Here is an 18,295-nt window from a genome sequence, read left to right on the forward strand (position 1 = left end):
TATTAACTTTAACGGAGTTTATGCATGCATATAAACTTAAGTACATATTTCAATGCACTGATGAATGTGGATTGGATTATGCATTGTGAATACCTAAGTATTCTGAGGATTTTGGACCTACATATCTCTTTTCAGCCACTAAATGTCCTCAGTGGCACTCTGTGTCTCCACAGGTTGCAGAATTAAGGAATAAAGCAGATTTGCCTTATAGCTGTCAATTTGTTTGGTAAGATAGACCTAGAGATTGCCTTAACAAATGAGTAATGTCTAAAACAATCTGCAATACCAGCCTCAGAGTTGCTAGGGATTAGGCTGAACAGTATCCTTCCTCAGGTAATGAAATTACCTACAGAGTTTTTTTGGACTGATGCTGGAAATGGCAATGGAATTACAAACGTGCCAAGAATTTTTGGGTGGTCTGGCATATTTCTCTGATGCTATGCTGCAGATAGTTTCCTTTGCTTTTCCTCCCTTCCTCCCATCCCCTGGCTTTTATGAGTGATAAATAGGGAACTTCAATTTATTTGTGATTCTGTGATTATGTGATTTTTCTTCCCATGGTCCAATCAATTTTTATTTCAGTTTGTAACCTATGCAGCTTGGAAGGGAATTTTGCAGTCATCTCTAAACTCCTAAAATTAGGAGATTTATAAAGGCCGTGCTGTTACAGACACAAAACTCGGTCCTGTTGCTCATGCAATAAACTGCAACTTCCATCGTCTTGACTGGGAGTAGGCACTGGGGTCTTGGGCCTGCAAAGTTCCAGTCATCCCCAGGGGTGCGAGCTGTGTGGGCGACAAGGATTTTGTAAAACAGTATGGAGAAAAGGCAGTGAAAAGAACTACAATAGCCCTAGTGTAATTATGACTATTTTTTCACCAAAAGTAGTAGTAGTAGTATTTAAGGGACCTAATTTAAAAATAAATATGGGAAATGCTTGGTCAGCAACCAGAATGGCCAACACGTAACTGGAATGACTTCAGAATGTGTTAAATACATGTCTTTCATTTGAAGAGTCCCCTCATCCAGGCAAGATGCTACGGTGAAGCTTAGCTGCTAGCCCTGTGTATTTGTTTATATTTTGACAGCTCTCTCTAGATACTATCTTGCTTTCTTGCTAAGTAGCCTAGCGTTCTTGTATGCTGCTTTTTGTGAGAGGAAATTGTGTCTGTAATGTTTTTTGTTTAGGTCTTTATCACAAAGAGTGCATGTAAAGCAGAAAAGCTTTAATAATAACACTTGATCTCTGACCATTATTGGTCTTTTTAAAAATTCAGTTGGGCTGTGATGGTTGAGACTAATGAAAGCTTTGAGCTTTTTTGGTGTGTTTTCTCTTACTACAGGAATTTATACACTCTAAGTATATACATTTGTGGTGGGTTGACCCTGTCTGGACACCAGGTGCCCACCAAATCTGCTCTGTGACTCTCCTCTTCAACTGGACAGGGGAGAGGAAATATAATGAAAGTTTCATGGGTTGAGATAAGGACAGGGAGGTCCCTCAGCAATTGCTGTCACGGGCAAAACCAGACTCAACTTGGGGAAATTAATTTATTACCAATCAAAATCAGAATGGGATAATGAGAAAATAAAAACTAAATCTTAAAACACCTTCCCCCCCACCCCTCCCTTCTTCCAGGGCTTAACTTCACTCCGTATTTCTCTGCCACCTCCCCCCAGCGGTGCAGGGGGACAGGGAATGGAGATTGCATTCAGTTCATCACATGTCTCTGCCACTTCTTGCTCCTCAGGGGGAGGACTCCTCACGCTCTTCCCCTGCTCCAGCATGGGGTCCTCCCACAGGAGACAGTCCTCCATGGACTTCTCCAACATGACTTCTTCCCATGAGCAGCAGTTCTTCACAAACTGCGGCAGTGTGGGTCCTTTCCATGGGGTGCAGTCCTTCAGGGGCAGACTGCTCCAGTGTGGGTCCCCCACAGGGTCATAAGTCCTGCCAGCAAACCTGCTCCAGCATGGGCTCCTCTCTCCATGGGTGCACCAGTCCTCCCAGAAGCCTGCTCCATCATGGGCTTCCCCTGGAGCCACAAGCCTCCTTTGGGTGGTTGTTCCAGCAGATAACCACCTGCTGTGGTATGAGGTCTTCCACGGGCTGCAGGTGGATATCTGCTCTGCCATTAACCTCCATGCACAGCAACTTCTTTTCCCCTTCTTACATATGTTATCCCAGAAACGCTACCACTGTTCCTGGCTGATGGGTAGCCTTTGCCAGCGGTGCATCTGTCTTGGAGCTGGCTGACATTGGCTCTATCGGACACAGGGGAAGCTTCTAGCAGCCCCTCACAGAAGCCGCCACTGTAGCCCCCCTGCTACCAAAACCTTGCCATACAAACTCAATACAACACTCTGAAGACTGTTCTGACAACACGCTTTTAAGCATTAAATCACCGTAATAATCAGTTATACATAATGCTTACCAAATAGTTTCAGAGTGTGTGCATAATAACCCTGTTTCTACAGTACCCAGCATTTTCATGAATGAATTGTAAGTAATTGCAAAATCATTGCCAGGAAAATTCATGGATGGCAAAGACTGAAAGAATAATAAACGTTTATGAGGACAGGTAAATAATACAGAGTAACTGAAATTGCTTGGTAAATTAGACCTATTGAAGTGTAACGCACCACCACTGCAAAGGGAGAACACGTGTTCCACAGCTGAAATGGGGATCTACAGCTATGATTTATTTCACCAAATCTCAGACAGCTACAGTGGAAATGTCAGCATCTGAGCTAGTTACTCTAGACTTTCTTTATGGATAAAATGGAGAAAAATGGACACACTTCAACTCCTATTCATCTGATCTATTTTAGGACCCTGCTTTAGGATAATACAAATTACACCCTGAGAGTACTTTTTTTTCTCTGTCAAATAGAAGGGTAGCCCAAATGTCTACATTTGGCCAGATGAATTTCAGCATGGGTATCTGAATAGAAATGGAAAACATTGTGTTCTCCTCTGGCAAGGAAGACTAATGTGACCCTTGAATCTATAAGCAGGGGAGTCAGTAGGAAGAGGGATGCCATTTTACTTCAATATAAAACATTTATGAGATCGTCTCTGTAATATACAATCTACAGATGCAGTGATCTTTGAAAAGGCTGTTTAAAAATGTGTGTGTCTAAAAAAAATCATAGAAATAGCTGAAGTGGGATTGCAGTGAATAAGAGTGGAGTATGAGTTTGACAGAAATGCAATTACTATTTTTGGTGTGCAGAATTGTGAGCCTGACAGATATTGGACTTGCAGCTGGAGAGGTTGAGAACTGTTGGTCTGTTTGCTTCTCTCTTTCCTTATACTTTTAAACTTAATTAAATCTAAGATTTTATTGGGATAAACTTATCTTAGTCCAATTTAATTTTATTAAATTAAACTGACTTCTTAAAATAGACTTGCTGCTTTTAATTTTCTCTTTATTAAAAGCATCTCATTTTAATGAATTTCCCACATTTTTTTTCTGATACCTCTTTTTATTCTTTTTAAATTTCCGAGTAAATATGGTAATGTTGTAACTAAGTTGGATAAAGTTAAGGGAAGGTTATTCATACTCTCATGTGAAGGGTTTCTGCACTAATTGTATGCAGGATCTTCATCTTGATTTGAATGCCTAAGTAGAGCACTTGAATGTGAATGGTGTGAACAACTGTTAAATTTTTCAATACCTATACAATTTAGATTATTACTAGCCTGTGCAGTTTTTATGCACTTCCAGACACCAGAGTCAGTAATCCATGAAGAGCTGATATCGATTATATGAGGTAATGTAGCCTGCCTAATACTGAGCAATGTACTGCACAGCTGCAATATGGTATCCAACTGCAATGTGTCTTATTTTACTGTCAGAATTCAATAATAAAAAGTACAAATTCAGTTTGTTCATCAGTCAGGTTCGCCACCTCCCAAAAGCCTCACAGGGAACACAACGTTGTTTTTGTCTGCAGACAGAGTAGCTTTGGAATTCCCAGGTGTCCCATTCGCCCTCTTCAGAACTACATGACAGAAAACACAAGATCTTCTCTTCTGACAGCACAGCTTCTGGTCAGGACAACCTTATGTTTGTTGGAAAGGATTGTTGAACCGGCATTTATGGGGTGCTGGCATTATTTTTCATGGGACAGGGCAGGGGAGCTTTTTAAGCTTCAGAAATCACATGTAAACCTTGAATTATGAGAGGGCTTTGTGCACTGATCATGTCACACACTCCTTAACGAAGTACATTTGCAAGAGTGAAGGTGAGTGAAGTCCTTAACTGAAGCTGTGGGCTTCTATAAACCACAGCCCTCATAGTAACAGATGAGGGGTCTTTGATTCTGAATTTAAACTTCATTTAGTATACAACTATAAATCTGGACGAGGTTCCAGTGTGGAGTCAAGCTCTAGTATTACAGTTTGCTTCACAGTAGCCTGGGCTTCCCAGAAAGTATACATTTTTCTTCAGCTATACAGTCCTCCATCACAAACTGCTGTCCCATCAGAAAAGTGTAGATTTCAAATTATCTATAGAAATGAGGAAGTCCGAAAATGTTTTATGAGAGTTGACCTCAGGTATTTTGGTAAACTGCTCAAGTGTGCTTTCTCTTGCTGTGCCTGTAGCTGTGTGCACCTGTGATTGCCCGGCAGGCCCTCGTGCCACGTTTCCTCTGAAGCATTCAAGTCACAGATTCAGTTTAGCCACAGTGTAGCAGCTTACATACCGCATTTTCTCTTTGACATTTTTCTTCATCTTACTGAAAGTGAAGCTTTAGAAGATCTGCAATATCTTCCACTCGTTTAATGCTTTCCTTTTCCTGCCCAGTATAAAACAATGAGTTACTGAGTTTACTAGAAACGTATGTTCAGTAGCTGCTTCATTTTAAATAGAAATAGAAATTTGTTGTTTATGCTTTCGGAGCTTAATGTATGAGATCTGTTTTAAAAAGTCATGCCCTAATTTGAATATATCTGAGCTCCTCTGACACCTTCTTCAAACAAAACCGAAGAAAACCTCTTTTGATTTGAATCCATCAAGTTGATCGGAATTGTTCTGTGAGATGCACATCTCTAGTTGCCACTGAAATTTTTAGAAATTAAGCGAAATGTTAAAATATTGCAGTCCAGAAAACTTCCTTTTAAAAAATATTTTTAAAGCTTTCCCCAAAAGAGAACAAGAACAGAAGTATATGCTGCTGTCTAACTGGAGTATCATTGTATAAATTTTGTGTCCAGAAGGAACTGTTATCCTTACTTAGTGTGATTTTTCTGTCTTGCAAAAATATTATACCCAATAATATTTCATATTAGACCCCTGATTTCTGTTTGAGCCATAGTTTATAGGCTTTTACCATTGTAAAACTGACATTTGCTGGTGCTTACATTACACTCTTGTATTCCATTTGTGTATTTAGAAGAGAAGGTACTGAACATAGAAAACTGTAGACTTGTATTTTACTCCACTCAGGGCAGCCTGGCACTCCAATACCCCCGACAAAGCTTTGCTTGTTTCTGCCTGTGTGGGACCGGATACTTGAATACTGGAAATAGGCACATAATGAAGATGCCCTTGGACCTACTTCTTGTAGGAGGAAGGCTGGGAAGAAGAAAAAGAGGTGTAGGAGTTACTTACTGTTTGGAGCTCCCTGTCCCCACTTCTTCCTTCTGTGGAGGGAGGCGGGGAGTGCTGCACGGTTCTTCTCTGTGGCAAATCTCTGGCTTGTTTCTCTACCTCCAGCTGTGAGAAGGAGAAAGATGAACTTGGTAGAGAAGACAGAAAATCCGTGTCCTATTTCTATCCTGTAACATAAGTATGGAAGGAGGACTAGCCCTTAATCAACCTTTTCAATGTGCAGGAGATTTTTGGAGGTGCAGTGCATTACAGATGAGCAGCGTTGGGGCTGTGGGAGTGCATTTGGGCAGAGGGGGCAAGAACACTGACTGGTTGTCATATGCTTCTTTTGATAATAGAGATATCTTCTCTCAGAGAATGTTCTGTCCTTGTGGGAATCTTTTAACATTCAGGATTTTAAATGTTGGTATAGCAAAGAACAGTGACTGCTAACATCATTGCTTGTAAAAGCAGTGGCGCTTGGAATGAATAGGTAGGGGGCACTTTTAGGAAGTATAAGAAACAGAAGAGTAGTCAGAAGAAGAAGCGCGGTGTGAAATAACAGGAAGGAAAAAGGAGCATATATCTGTACTTTGAAGATTATTCTCCTTTCTAAGGAGAGTTCAGTTAAAGATGGGATGTGTTCAGAACACTAGGATAGCAGAAGAGATAGCGATAGATCTAATTCTTACTAACAACATGGGAGCAAAGAAATAGAAGGGAATGGAACAGGTGAACATTTTCAAATGCTTACTTCTGTGGTGGCTGATGACTGTAATTGTTTCAGGAGATGGTGCTTTTATAATAAATCTTCCTAGCACTTAAACCAGGACTGCAGAACATTTTCCATTTGATCACTATGCAAACAGATTATAATCCTCATCAGAATACCCTCTGGTTTTCTTATCTCTCTCTCTTATGTTATAGCTTTGTTATAAGTGATTATAGTTTCATTTTTACAAGTGTCACTAATGGAACCGAAACTGTGCAAAACTGTGTAATATTTGAAGCAAATAGTGACATTTAGTGGTGTATTATGTGCCACAGACTATTTATATGAGCATTTACAGGACACACTGGGGCGAGCTGATCATGTCCATTCTCAGGCTCCTGAAACATAGATTGCAATGACTATCTACAAATTTAAAAGTCTGTAGAATAATTGGATATAAAAGCTGGAAGTATTCTGAAAGGAAAACAAAAACTGATGTTGTTCTGACCTACAAGCTGTAGAAATTGTGATGTTCAAGCAAATATTTAAAAAAATTAATCTTGTTCTTCCATCCTTTATACAGCGGAATTATTATGAGATTTAGAGGAGGAAAAATGGTTCTTCATGGCAGGAAAATTTTGCTTTGCAGAATATTTTGCATTTGCCCCTTTTGAAAAGAGAAACAGATTTCAAGGGTAGAATTTCGTCTGGTTGAATTATGTAGGTGAGACTTTGTGTTTTATGTACCCTAACTAAATTCAAGATGTAAAGCTACACAGTGTCCTTCTTTTGAGAAATGCGAAGAGCTTAGCTTATGGCTTGTTTTACTAGAAGAACTGAATATAACTGGAAATTGTTCCATCTAAAGGATTAGAAGTACAGGTCTAAGCAGTCAGGGAAAGGTAGTCTAAGGGATAGGTAGTCCATGGAGTTTTCCAGAAAGCTTCAGTGTTAAGATGATGGATCCCCGTGATGTGTTTTATCAAGAAAGCTGTAGTAGCAGCTGCCATGGTATTGGAAGAATAGAGAGATGGAATTGAAATGTTGCTGTTGCATGTTAACTCACCTTTTAATGAACAAGTTTCCCCTGCATGTGCTTGGAGTAAGTGGAAAGCAGGTGCTGGAATAATTGCTCAAATAAGTTACAGGATCAATTTTGTCTTTCCTTGCATCCTTGATTGTGGGTTCAGCTAGCACATCCAGTGGCACTTCTGCCTCCAATGGATTGTACCTGTGTTATTTAGATATTGCAAGGTTGTGTCCTTGCCATGGAAAAGCGTGTGTCGCAGCTGCCTTTTTTGCTCTCCCCAGGAGACTTCAACACTTCTCTCAGTTTTCTCCAGCACGCCTCCATGCGTGAAAGCTGAACTGTAAAGAATGCCAGTTTCTGCCATCATAAGGTTGTCATGCATTTTTGTAACTAGATTATCTAGTCTAATTATTTTTTAGACCAAGACATAAATATTTTGTTGTTCTCAAGAACAAACTCTTATGTTTAGTGTCAGTGTTAGAAATAAGGAAAATAATTAGGCACAAGTCGCTGCCTCTTCGTTCTTTTTCAAAAGCCTCTTCCTTTTCTTCAGCTAGGGTTCTCCTTTTCTACAGATGAAAAAAGCCTGTCTTCTCTTATTGTTGGCAGCTCTGCACACCTGGAGGTTTGACTGGGAACATGTTCTGAAAAGAGATGCTTTGAATGGGTGTTACTCTGGAAAGCTAAATCTCCCATGGCTGTTACAGCCATGCTCTTAGATTAAATTAAACAGTTTGGCATAACTATTAATCACTTCAATTATTTCCATAATTCCAACTCCAAGGCAGCTTTGTATTTTTAGCTGGCTTAGTCATATCACATGGCCATGACTTTCAAGGCATTGTCCAAGGGAGAGAAACAACTTCCTTGGAAAAAGCTTATTAGGCCGGAAGGCAGACGTGTTCTCAGCGACAAGCCCTCCTGGTTATTTTGCAGCCCCTGCTTGGCTGCCTGTTTGGTAGTAGCCTCCATGCCTTGAACTAGAGTGTTTAAAAAAGGACAGGACTTCTTTGGTATATGAAAATCTGATGAAGAACAGCAGAGGTGTAAAAGGCCCAGCTAGCCAGGTCTTTGCTTGTTCTTATGTAAACCAATCCCCAAAATGCCGCATCTTGAGAACGCGGAAAACATCTCATTGAAACCTGTGACTTAAATCCTTCCCAGAGCTGGGCATCCTGCCCAGCTCCCTCCATCCTAAAGTCTCGTACAAAAGGGATAAAGGCCATGAATCCAGGGAGGGCTGGGAGATTATTGGTCCAACAGACACTCCCTGTTCTCTACCTGGATATGAAGCCAGTAATGACTTAACCCTATGCACTGGTGTAAAGGTTAGAGGAAACCCCAGCTGCTTTGTGTTGTTAATGAAACACTAGTAGACAATGAAAAGCAACTCAAAAGACTGCACAAGAAAGAGAAAGATTAATCCTGTGTCAATGAACACTTTAACCTGATTCAGCCATCAGTCCCACTGTGTGCAAAGTGAGCCCTAATGATGCATCAGTCATTTGCCTCTAACAACTGGATGGTTGGGTTTTTTCTTCACTTATAAATCTGTCCCAATTCCCATGTTTCTGAGGTTTTAGTTGTAAGGCTTGCAGCATGTTACGGAAATTATACTTGCACCAATGGGAAAAGGTAGCTCAAAAGAATTTTTCCTTTTCAGGTAGCTCCTGAATGGAGCTAATGTGTCCTCCTAAAATGTCACAGACATCATTATTAGTATCTTACAGGCCAGATATATTTTTTAGATCAATCAGTGAGCAGCGCTTATTCTACAAAGATGTTTTAGAGACAGATCAGTACAGGTTAACAGGCTGAGTTCTGAAATTGATGTAGTCCTGTAAAAACTGGTAGAGGTTACATTAAAGCTAACAGATTCAGTGTAAGTCTATCTGTAAGAGGGCTGGGTAGGTACATTAAAAGTGCTGATAAAATTTCTACAGTACAAGCTTGTTTATCCTAACATTCACCTTATGCCTTCTGGTGGCAAATTCAGCTATGAACAAAATTATTTCCAGGTGATCTGTTTGATCAGAGAACTGATTGTAGGGGAAGTACACGTGCAAAATGCAGTGGGGTCAGGTCGCCCTCCTTGTAAGGCCCTACAGAATGGTGGGGCAGCTGAGACCAATCTGATTTAATCATCCCAGGAATACACAGAGGTCTGCTGTTACATGGAGCAGATGGAAAGACAAAACTGCAAATCAAACGTGAAAGTGAGTGCTGATTCTCACTGTAAATATTTTCTGTTCTGAATTTATGGTAAATAAGGAGCAGTGGAATAAAGAAAATTATGCAGTTCTAGACTGATACAGATTACAGGCTTTTTAATAGAGGTATTCCCGTGATGCCCAGTGATCATCAGTTGGTTACAAAGTGCTCAGTTAGTTTCACACACCACCTCTGTTCATCTTCAGGCCTCCACCCCTGCTGAAGGCTGATTTTTTTTAGAACTGTATTTAAAATATTCCTGAAAGAATGTGCACTTGCAAAACCCTTTTGTGAGTAGCAGGGCCTTTTATAAGGAGAGAGAGGTAATGAACTGCAGTGTCTTAAAGGCCAGATTTTTAAAGGTATTTAAGTGCTTACAGCAATGGTAATTTAATATCTAGATGCTTTTGGAAATCCCACAAGATGCTTAACTGTGTCTGTAGGTGCTTTAATAAATTTGTTCCAAGTGGTTTGCCTAAGGTGCAGTTAGACACTGCTAGAAAGTTGAAGAGGGAAACTTTCTCTTACTGCTGTAGCTGTTAAGCATTTTTGCCTTCTTTATGACAAAGTGATGGGAAAATATAGCTGTTTATAGAATCTGATGGAATAGGGAAGAAATAGCAATGAGTTACAAAAGAAAACTGAAGTTTAGCTATTTCTGAGTAGTAGACTTCTCCTGTAAGCTCATGCTTATAACTGTAATGGAGGAAGGTAGCCTCCCACTGTTTGTAAAGTCTCTATGATCACCACATGGTTAATCAAAATTATTTGCTAAATCCTTTCTACAGTGTGGTTTAGGATCTCCGAAGTATTAGGTAGCAGGTCTTTGAGATACTTAGATCTGCTAAATGCATTTGCGTAGTAAAAATCACATGCTATTATTTCTGTTTTCTGGTTGATCATAGTTCTTGTTGGAAACCTAATATCTGGTTTGAGTATTTAATGTTTCCAAGTTTGCATTCATTTTTCTTGATATCATCTCATTTACTTACAAACACAGGGTGAGTATGAATGCCAGGTGAAATGATTCTTTGTGTATTTACAAAAAATAGGGATACAATCCCCATAAGTACCTTTTGTCAGTGTAATGTTTTTTACCCTGTTTTTCCTCATTACTGTATATTCTTAGTTTACTGTTTTTCTCATCAAATGCTTTTGTTTCCATTAACCAGGATGCTGAGAAATTGGCCGGTGAAGAACATGCCTGGAAAGAAGTCAAAGATGCTGTAAATGAAGTGAGATATCCAAAATCAAAAGAAGGTATCCTTTCAGTGACAGGCTACAACCTGTCATTCAGTTGTGAAAACAATCCAGAGAGCCCCTTAGTAAGCAGTTCATCTTTTGAGATTTTTTTCCTAAAGTTTTACATTTTTATGTTGTTTAAGAATGTATTTGTAATTAAATTGATGTTTAAACCATGTCCTATTCTTAATTGTATTAAATAATAACAGAGTCTCCTGTTACTTGGACTGGAACTGCTTCATGGCAGGGATAGTAGGTACCTAGGAAGTGATGGGCTGTTTTGGCTCAGGTATAGATTTCTGCCATCACAGCCCACCACTTCATATAAATCCACCTCTAAATGAAATAAAGCTTAATCTGGAACATTATTAAATTCTTTGTCCCATCAGTCTCATTGCGAGCATTTCCAGGTTCTCATTCTTTGCACAACAAGGACAATAACAAGGACATAATCACAGTCAGGTTCACTGCAAACGTTATAGAATCATTATAATAAGTTGTTATTATAATAATAGATAATTAAGCAAATTGAATGAGATGATTTTGCACTAATAAACAGAACCGGAGCCTAATGGCCATTATGTAGATATTCAATCCAATTAAAAAAACTAGTGAACAGCAACAACAAAGAAAATATGAGCAGAAAAGAGGTGGAGATTTTTACTTGAAGACTATGAGTAGATTGATCCCTCTCTCATCTTAGTCTCTTCAGTGGAGTTTCACTGACTGTGAATTCGGCCTATTGTAGCAAGATGCCTTACCATTTTCAGAAACGCGGGCTCTGAAAATGGAGCTAGAGAGAATTAAATCTTATAGTACTCCTTTTCAGCAGCACAGAAAACAAGTTTGCATAGTGATATTCCAGGCTGGAAACAAGTGATCACAATTTTTATTGTAAAAAAACCCCAAACAACTGAGTTTGTTTCTTTCTAATCCAGGGAGATTCATTTGTTAACAAAAGGGAAACACTCATCTCATCTAACTTTAATCTTCTTATAGTTTCTAGTCTGTTTCTAGTTCCTCTGTCAGAGGAACTTAACCTCTGTAGTTACTGGATTGAGACAGACAATACTGAAATAGATTTTCAGGCATTCAGTTATACTTCAGAGCCTACGTTTTAACATGAAGCTTAAATTATAGATGTGCAACATGCAGTTGCAATCATTTTTATACCTAAAGTATGGAAGCAGTCCTATCTAATGTTCCTATATTTAATTGCAGGAGAAATTGCACCTACTGAATTTTACTAGGGTCTTTAATTAAGATTACTGATTTAACTGATATTTAAAAATGAATCAAACACCTTGTAGCAAAAGGTATCAGGACTGATTGAAAAAAAAAAATGTCCTTGTTGTCCGTTCAGCTTCTGTTCTCAGACATGGGCTCTTTGAAATGTGTCATCTTTCCTTCCATTGCACCACATTACCAGTGCTAATTGGCATGCAGTGGCAAGTGCAGCACCTGAAGAGGGGGTACTCTCTTGACGTTTGTCTACTTGCCATGAATGAATAGAAACCCTTCCTTGCTGAATGAGGCACATAGTCATTAGTTTCTACAAGTGTCAGTTTTTTAGCAAATTAAACCAACAATTCCTACAGTGAGAAAGTTAGTGACTTCCAAAACCTGAGCTACTGATTGTAACTGATACAGTGTAGTAGTGATAAATCTGCACTTAGAGAACTTGAAATAATATGGGTGAGTAAACTGACTGAGGCATAAATTCCAGTTTAAGCATATAAATTGAGATGCTAAAGCCCAATGCAAGGGGATTATTGTGGAGAAGAGGATTCCTCTGCATCTCAGGCCACACAACAGTAGCAGAGCTGCTTGAGGGTGGCTCCTCTATTCTTGGGCAGATACAGGACAGCCAGCTTCCCTTTTGTCCTATTGCACCTGATAGTGGGTTTTCCAGTTTGCAGTTTATGTACCTGAAAATTTGGTCCCAACAGGTTTTGCAATATAGCACATCTGCTATTAGATGCTAGTCAGTGAACAAAGCAGTATAATGAGAAGTAAAAGCAGACAGACTAATACTATGCATCAGCTAAAATGGTAATCTTTCAAGAATGTCAGTGCTTTGTACTTTCTACAAAAATTGTATCAAGTGGAAATAATATCCCTCATTCTTCTGTTTGTCTGTCCTTAATCAGTTGTAAAGAATACATGGATGTTTGCCAGAGATATAAAGGTTAAGGTGCAATTTTATAATAACACATTCCTTCCCTTATATGGTTCTTTCAATCCAAGGGCATGAGAGCAATTCACAAATAATTAGTTTAGCCTTGTAACAACCATGCTATAAATCCTGACCCAGCCGCGTAGTGCTCACATTCTTAAATTTTAAGTATGTAAATATTCCCATGTTCAGGAAGGGCTAATTACTTCATCACAGGGTTATCGTTGCGCACTAAAATCCATTGCTGAATTGGGGTGAATAATATTTTCAGTAATGTCATGAAGATAACTGCTGAACTTCCTTGAGTTGATTGTATGGAAAGGATTGTGAAACAAACAATGTTATTACTTCTCTTACTATAAGTCAAATTTATGTATTTATTTATTTCATTTGTTCTTACTGGTGTGTATGGTATCTTTTTGGTGTTTAGGCTGCTTGCATTCTGCAACTCCCATAAAGTCCCAGATGACAGTACTCATTTAAAATCTGCATATATTGGTATTCAGCTTAGGTGTGGTCAGAGAGAGAAGAATCTGATCCACAGAGAAGTCAAAACAAGCATAGAATGTAATGAAAATAAGTTATTCGTGATAAGGAATATCCAACTAAAGTGAATGCAAGTCCCAGCTTACTTCTCTTCCAAACACACGAAAAATCTTGTAGCACTGCAGGTAAAAATCTTCTTTACTGACAAGATACTTAATCCTGAACTACAGTCAGACATCAGAACTGCGATGCTTTTCTTTCTCATGCATGAAACATGCAACTGTACATGAAAAAAAACCAACGCTCTTCACAACTCCTTCAAGGAGAAAAAAATTAATTGCAAGAAAATGTTCTAATTTCATGAGAATTCTAAACCAAATCTTGGGCAGCTTAAAAGTGTATGCCATTGTTTTAAAATACAAAAAATTAAATTTCTATTTTTAGCTGCTGAGACATTTTGTGAAGACACATTTCCATTGGTGGTATTGCCCTTGGGTGTAAGGTTTGGAGGAATGTCTTAAGTAAGTAATAATGTTTCAGCAGCTAAATAAAAAGTACTTAAATTCTAGTTTGTTCTGTATTAAAATATCCTTTCATTTTGTCATCTTTCTTTTACCCTTTATTGCTGAAATACTGCTTTCTTTAGAAGTTGTTTTGGTAAATGTAAACAAAGCATAGTTACCTAAGCTGCCACTTCTGAGTTCAACTATGTTTTCAAGAATTGAAGCAGAGTCTGGAATGATGGCAGCTTTTTTATCTTAGTGCCCTGTAGCTCTTACTCCTTGCTAACAACATCTAGAACTTGTATTTTTGTTTGATTAAAGATATTTCTTTAACTAAGTCTAATAACAGAGTGGGAGCAGGTTCTGGCAAGATGTCAGAATCTCTTGAGCAGCAATACGGGTCGTCTTCCAGACACAAATATCTATCAGCTGAAAATGCTCGACTGTGCCATGGATGCCTGTATTAACCTTGAATCCTGGGAAGAAGCTTTGTATTATGGCAGCAGAACTCTGGGACCATACAGGTAAGAGATGTAGTTGGTTCAACTGTTTCCAAAGGTGGGGGAAGAGGGGACTGTCTCATTAAAAGCAAATACTGTGTTTCGTCTAGATGCTTCTTACTGTTTTTATTTCTTGCTGTACATCTTGCCTTGCTTTCCATGTTAATCGATGAGCCAGAACTCCCATTCTGAGTCAGGCTGAGAGCAACTAAAATGATAGTAGGAACTACAGTAATAATTGATTATTAGCCCCTCACTGTTTCATGTGCTCAGATGCTGCCCCATCCCTGATCTGAAGCTGACTTTCTGGTTCAAACTCCACAGGAGGGTATCAGTGTTTTATGCTGAGCCAGATCAAGCTTGAGGGACAAGTAGCTGGCTTAAATAATGCATATTCTTTGTATAATCTATGCATAGAGTTTACAGAAGAATAAAAAAAAATCTTTCAAAATGCACTTTCAGCTGGAAATGAAAAAGGGAAGGGACTGAAGTGGTGAAACACTTGCTGTTTTTTCTCTCCTGGTCAGTACTTGCTCCTATGCTATGTGCTGGGAGAGTTTCTGAGTCTGATGGCCTTTTATTGATAAGGAAGGATGCTCTAGGAGATCTACTTCATGTGGCGTGTCTTGAAATTGATTAGAGCATGGAGCTATAATGCAATTTTGGTCATTTAGTGGAGAAAGGGCAGGTGCTGTCTGCTTTGGTCTGTCTTCTAAAAGCTTTATGACTCAAATCTTTGGATTCTGGATATTTGCGGTTTTTGTAACTAAATGTAAACCTGTATCTGAATGTCCAGATACAGTGTCATTCATGCATGAGTGTTCATTCTTGGTAAGGTATTTTTTAGAGCATCCATTTCTTCTCTTTTGGTTCTTCTGTACCATATGATGTTCCAGTACATAGTCTGATGTTGAGAAGTGAGAGGGGCATGCTAGCGATGAAAAATATGTGCTGCTCTGAATAGGAACATCTCAGATTTTACGTGTCTTCCCTAGTCAAACCAGGATGCCGTCAGGATTCAGCATTTTGCCTGAGGAAGTTTCATCCGGCAGCCTGTTTCTGAACAAAACTTTGGGCTTTACTTGGGAAACTTTCACTATAAAGTAATTAGCGAGAAATCTGTGTAGGCTGTTGTACGTCAGAGCTGTAGAGCAGCTCAGTGTTCATAATGACTATTACTTCTCATAGAGGAGGGCATGAGTGCCTACAAAGTCTCACATTTCTTCAGGGTGAAATTCATGTCATGCGTGTTCCACTTAACCATTCAAACAGGGCTGATGTAGTACTGCAGCAGTACGTGCTTCCTGCCAGCCTTCTACTGTGTGGCACACTCCAGGTGAATGGAGTAGTCCGCCTGTTTAAATGTTCCCTTATTAAATAAATAGAAAAACAACCTCACTTTTTTTTTTTCATTTTATGATTTGTTAACGCAGTTCTTCACAACTGAGGATTTTTCTACAGACATTTCTGAGAGCAGAGATTACGATGAGGCCAAGTGCAATTTTACCAGATAATTTAATAATGCTTTCTCTGTTTTGCTTACGGAAGTGTACTGTAGTTTTCAAGCTGTTTAGTGCAGGAGGTTGGAGATGAAGGAAGGGTTCGACTGTGCATTCAATTAGTATCTCTTAAGGAATGCTATTTACCTGAGTTATTTGACTTTTTTAGCACCTTGAAGAGCTTTTCCTTGTTCTCTTCTCATCCAAAAGTATTATTTAAAAGAGATTTTCAGTTGTTTCTTCTTTATACCTTTGAGTCATCACTGCCAGCTTTGACACACCTGAAACAAAATCCTCAGTTTCTCATTACAACAAATTGTGCCCTAAGCAGCAGGAGAGCAAATCCTAGGAAATCTTTTGGGATGCATTGAATTTCTCCTGTTGAATCAATCTACTGCTTGGCTGCTCCTGCAGTTCCATTATAGCTATCTATTTTCCTTTCCTCAGCTCTGGAAAAAGTATTCGTACAGCTCTCCACAGGGAATCACCTGAGAATTCATGCAGTCCATATAAATAGGAAATCATTGTTACAACTTGTAAGGCTCTGGAGATTTGGTCAAAAACAATTTTAATTTCAGGTAATGTGTTTATTGTGCATTTTCCATTTCTTTAGCAGCAGGGTTAATTTTCAGTGCTGTGTGACACATTGTATCATAATGTATGTTTTCATTATGATGGTTGCTGCTGTTTTCAGAGTCATCCACTTCATGTAACTGGCAGAGACAGATGGTTAAACTACACAAAACTGATTTGTCATACCGAATACCGACCTCTGTGTTTTAGGTAGTCACAATAACCTATGAGTAACATTGGTTAGGACCTCTCAAATATTTTTAGAACTTACAAAAGAAGGGGAGAGATGGCAGCTGTCGAGATGAAAAGCTGCCTTCTCCTTTTGTGCTGAACTATAACTGTCCCTTATTTGTTAAAACCTACAACACGTACTTTCACGAATAGCCTAAGCCAAGTGTATCTACTCCACTTTTCTTGTAAATGTCACATTAATAGTCTGTCTGTCCAAGAGCCTTAACAAAAGTTAAGACATTTGCCTAAGTGAAAGCTGCCCCACATCATAGTCAGCACTCGGCAGCTTACAAAAATAAACTTCCTTTCAAAAATCCTCATGAGCCTTAACCACAGAATAACAGAATATCAGCAAGAGGTGTTACATGGGTTTGTCATGTCTCAGTTAGCACATTCACACTCTGGGCTGACTGCTGCTCGTGAAGAATCAGATTCAGAGATACTGAGTAAGGCAGACTTCCCTTAGATTACCTCTGAGGAAGGACTCCAGCGTTTAGTCCTTAAATTGCAGAGAAGGCACATATGTTCTGGGGATTGGGTTGGGTTTTTTTTTTTCCCCTTGTCTCAAGTATTCAGTGCTTACAATGCAGACAAAGAGTGGAAGTATGTATCTGTTATCAAACTCTGCTGGATGTCCTCAGCTATTGTGACAATAGGAGGAAAAGAAGTAGCTAAGTGACACCATGGACCTACTGGATTTAGGAAACTGAAGGAACCGGCTAGAGGTGTGTCTCCTCTCTGGGCTCCTGTGGCCTCAGGTCTGGTCAGATTCTTATGAGAATTCTCATTCTCATGAGAGGACAAACATGTTCGTCTCTTTCTGTTCTGCACTGCTCATAATCTGCTGAATTTAAACCTAATGTATAAATCCCAGGGATTTTCAGATGGACTGTTTTAATTAACAATCCTTCATCTCCAATGCTGCAGCATTAGGAGTTATTGGAGGGCTCCAACATTAATGAGAGGAAATTCCTTCTTTTCATCCCGTACAGAAGTGTTGTGCAGAAGTGCTGTTCTGTTTCTTCTCCCCTGGCAGCCTTGCACATGCTTCCCCCTCCATCCTCCCTCTGCTGAGTCAGCACCGATACAGGGCTTGTGCTGATGTGGCTGTTCTGCTTCTGGCGTGGGAGGGAGCTGGGTAGGTGTGAGCATCCCATATTTGTGTTAGACATGCATTATTTGTCTGCTCTTCTCACTTCTCTTATCCCTTCCAGTGATATTTTGCAGTATCCCATTGCTTCACCTTTCCTCAGTGACGGAGGTCTTTTAAGGAACAGAGAAAACAATCACAGTCAACACAATTTTTGATCATTTTACAAAGGGTTTGAGATGGGTTTAAGAACTGTGGCTGGGATGTGCTTATTGTTGATTATTTTCTGAGAACGTGGCTGAATTTTCATTGTGTGAACGAAATGTCAGCCAGGAATTTTTTACTGAGAATTCCAATCCAATAGATATGATGGACTGTAGTTTCTAAGTATGTGACCTTCAATCAAAAGGCAGATTAAAAATTGATGGTTGCTATAGTATCT

The 18,295-nt window shown here is 39.2% G+C and overlaps 1 protein-coding gene across 3 annotated transcripts in view; it reads left to right on the forward strand.

Annotated features, from left to right (window-relative positions):
• The window catches only part of SMYD3 (SET and MYND domain containing 3), a 420,671-nt gene that overhangs the window by 357,343 nt on the left and 45,033 nt on the right, over positions 1-18,295 (forward strand). For all 3 annotated transcript variants that reach the window (XM_063331007.1, XM_063331010.1, XM_063331008.1), the window contains exons 9-10: positions 10,726-10,813; positions 14,310-14,484. In XM_063331007.1, coding sequence (XP_063187077.1) covers positions 10,726-10,813; positions 14,310-14,484 — 263 coding nt within the window. The remainder of the gene's footprint in view (positions 1-10,725; positions 10,814-14,309; positions 14,485-18,295) is intronic.

This window comes from Chroicocephalus ridibundus, chromosome 3, assembly GCF_963924245.1.
Source record: "Chroicocephalus ridibundus chromosome 3, bChrRid1.1, whole genome shotgun sequence".
Classification (NCBI taxonomy): Eukaryota; Metazoa; Chordata; class Aves; order Charadriiformes; family Laridae; genus Chroicocephalus; species Chroicocephalus ridibundus.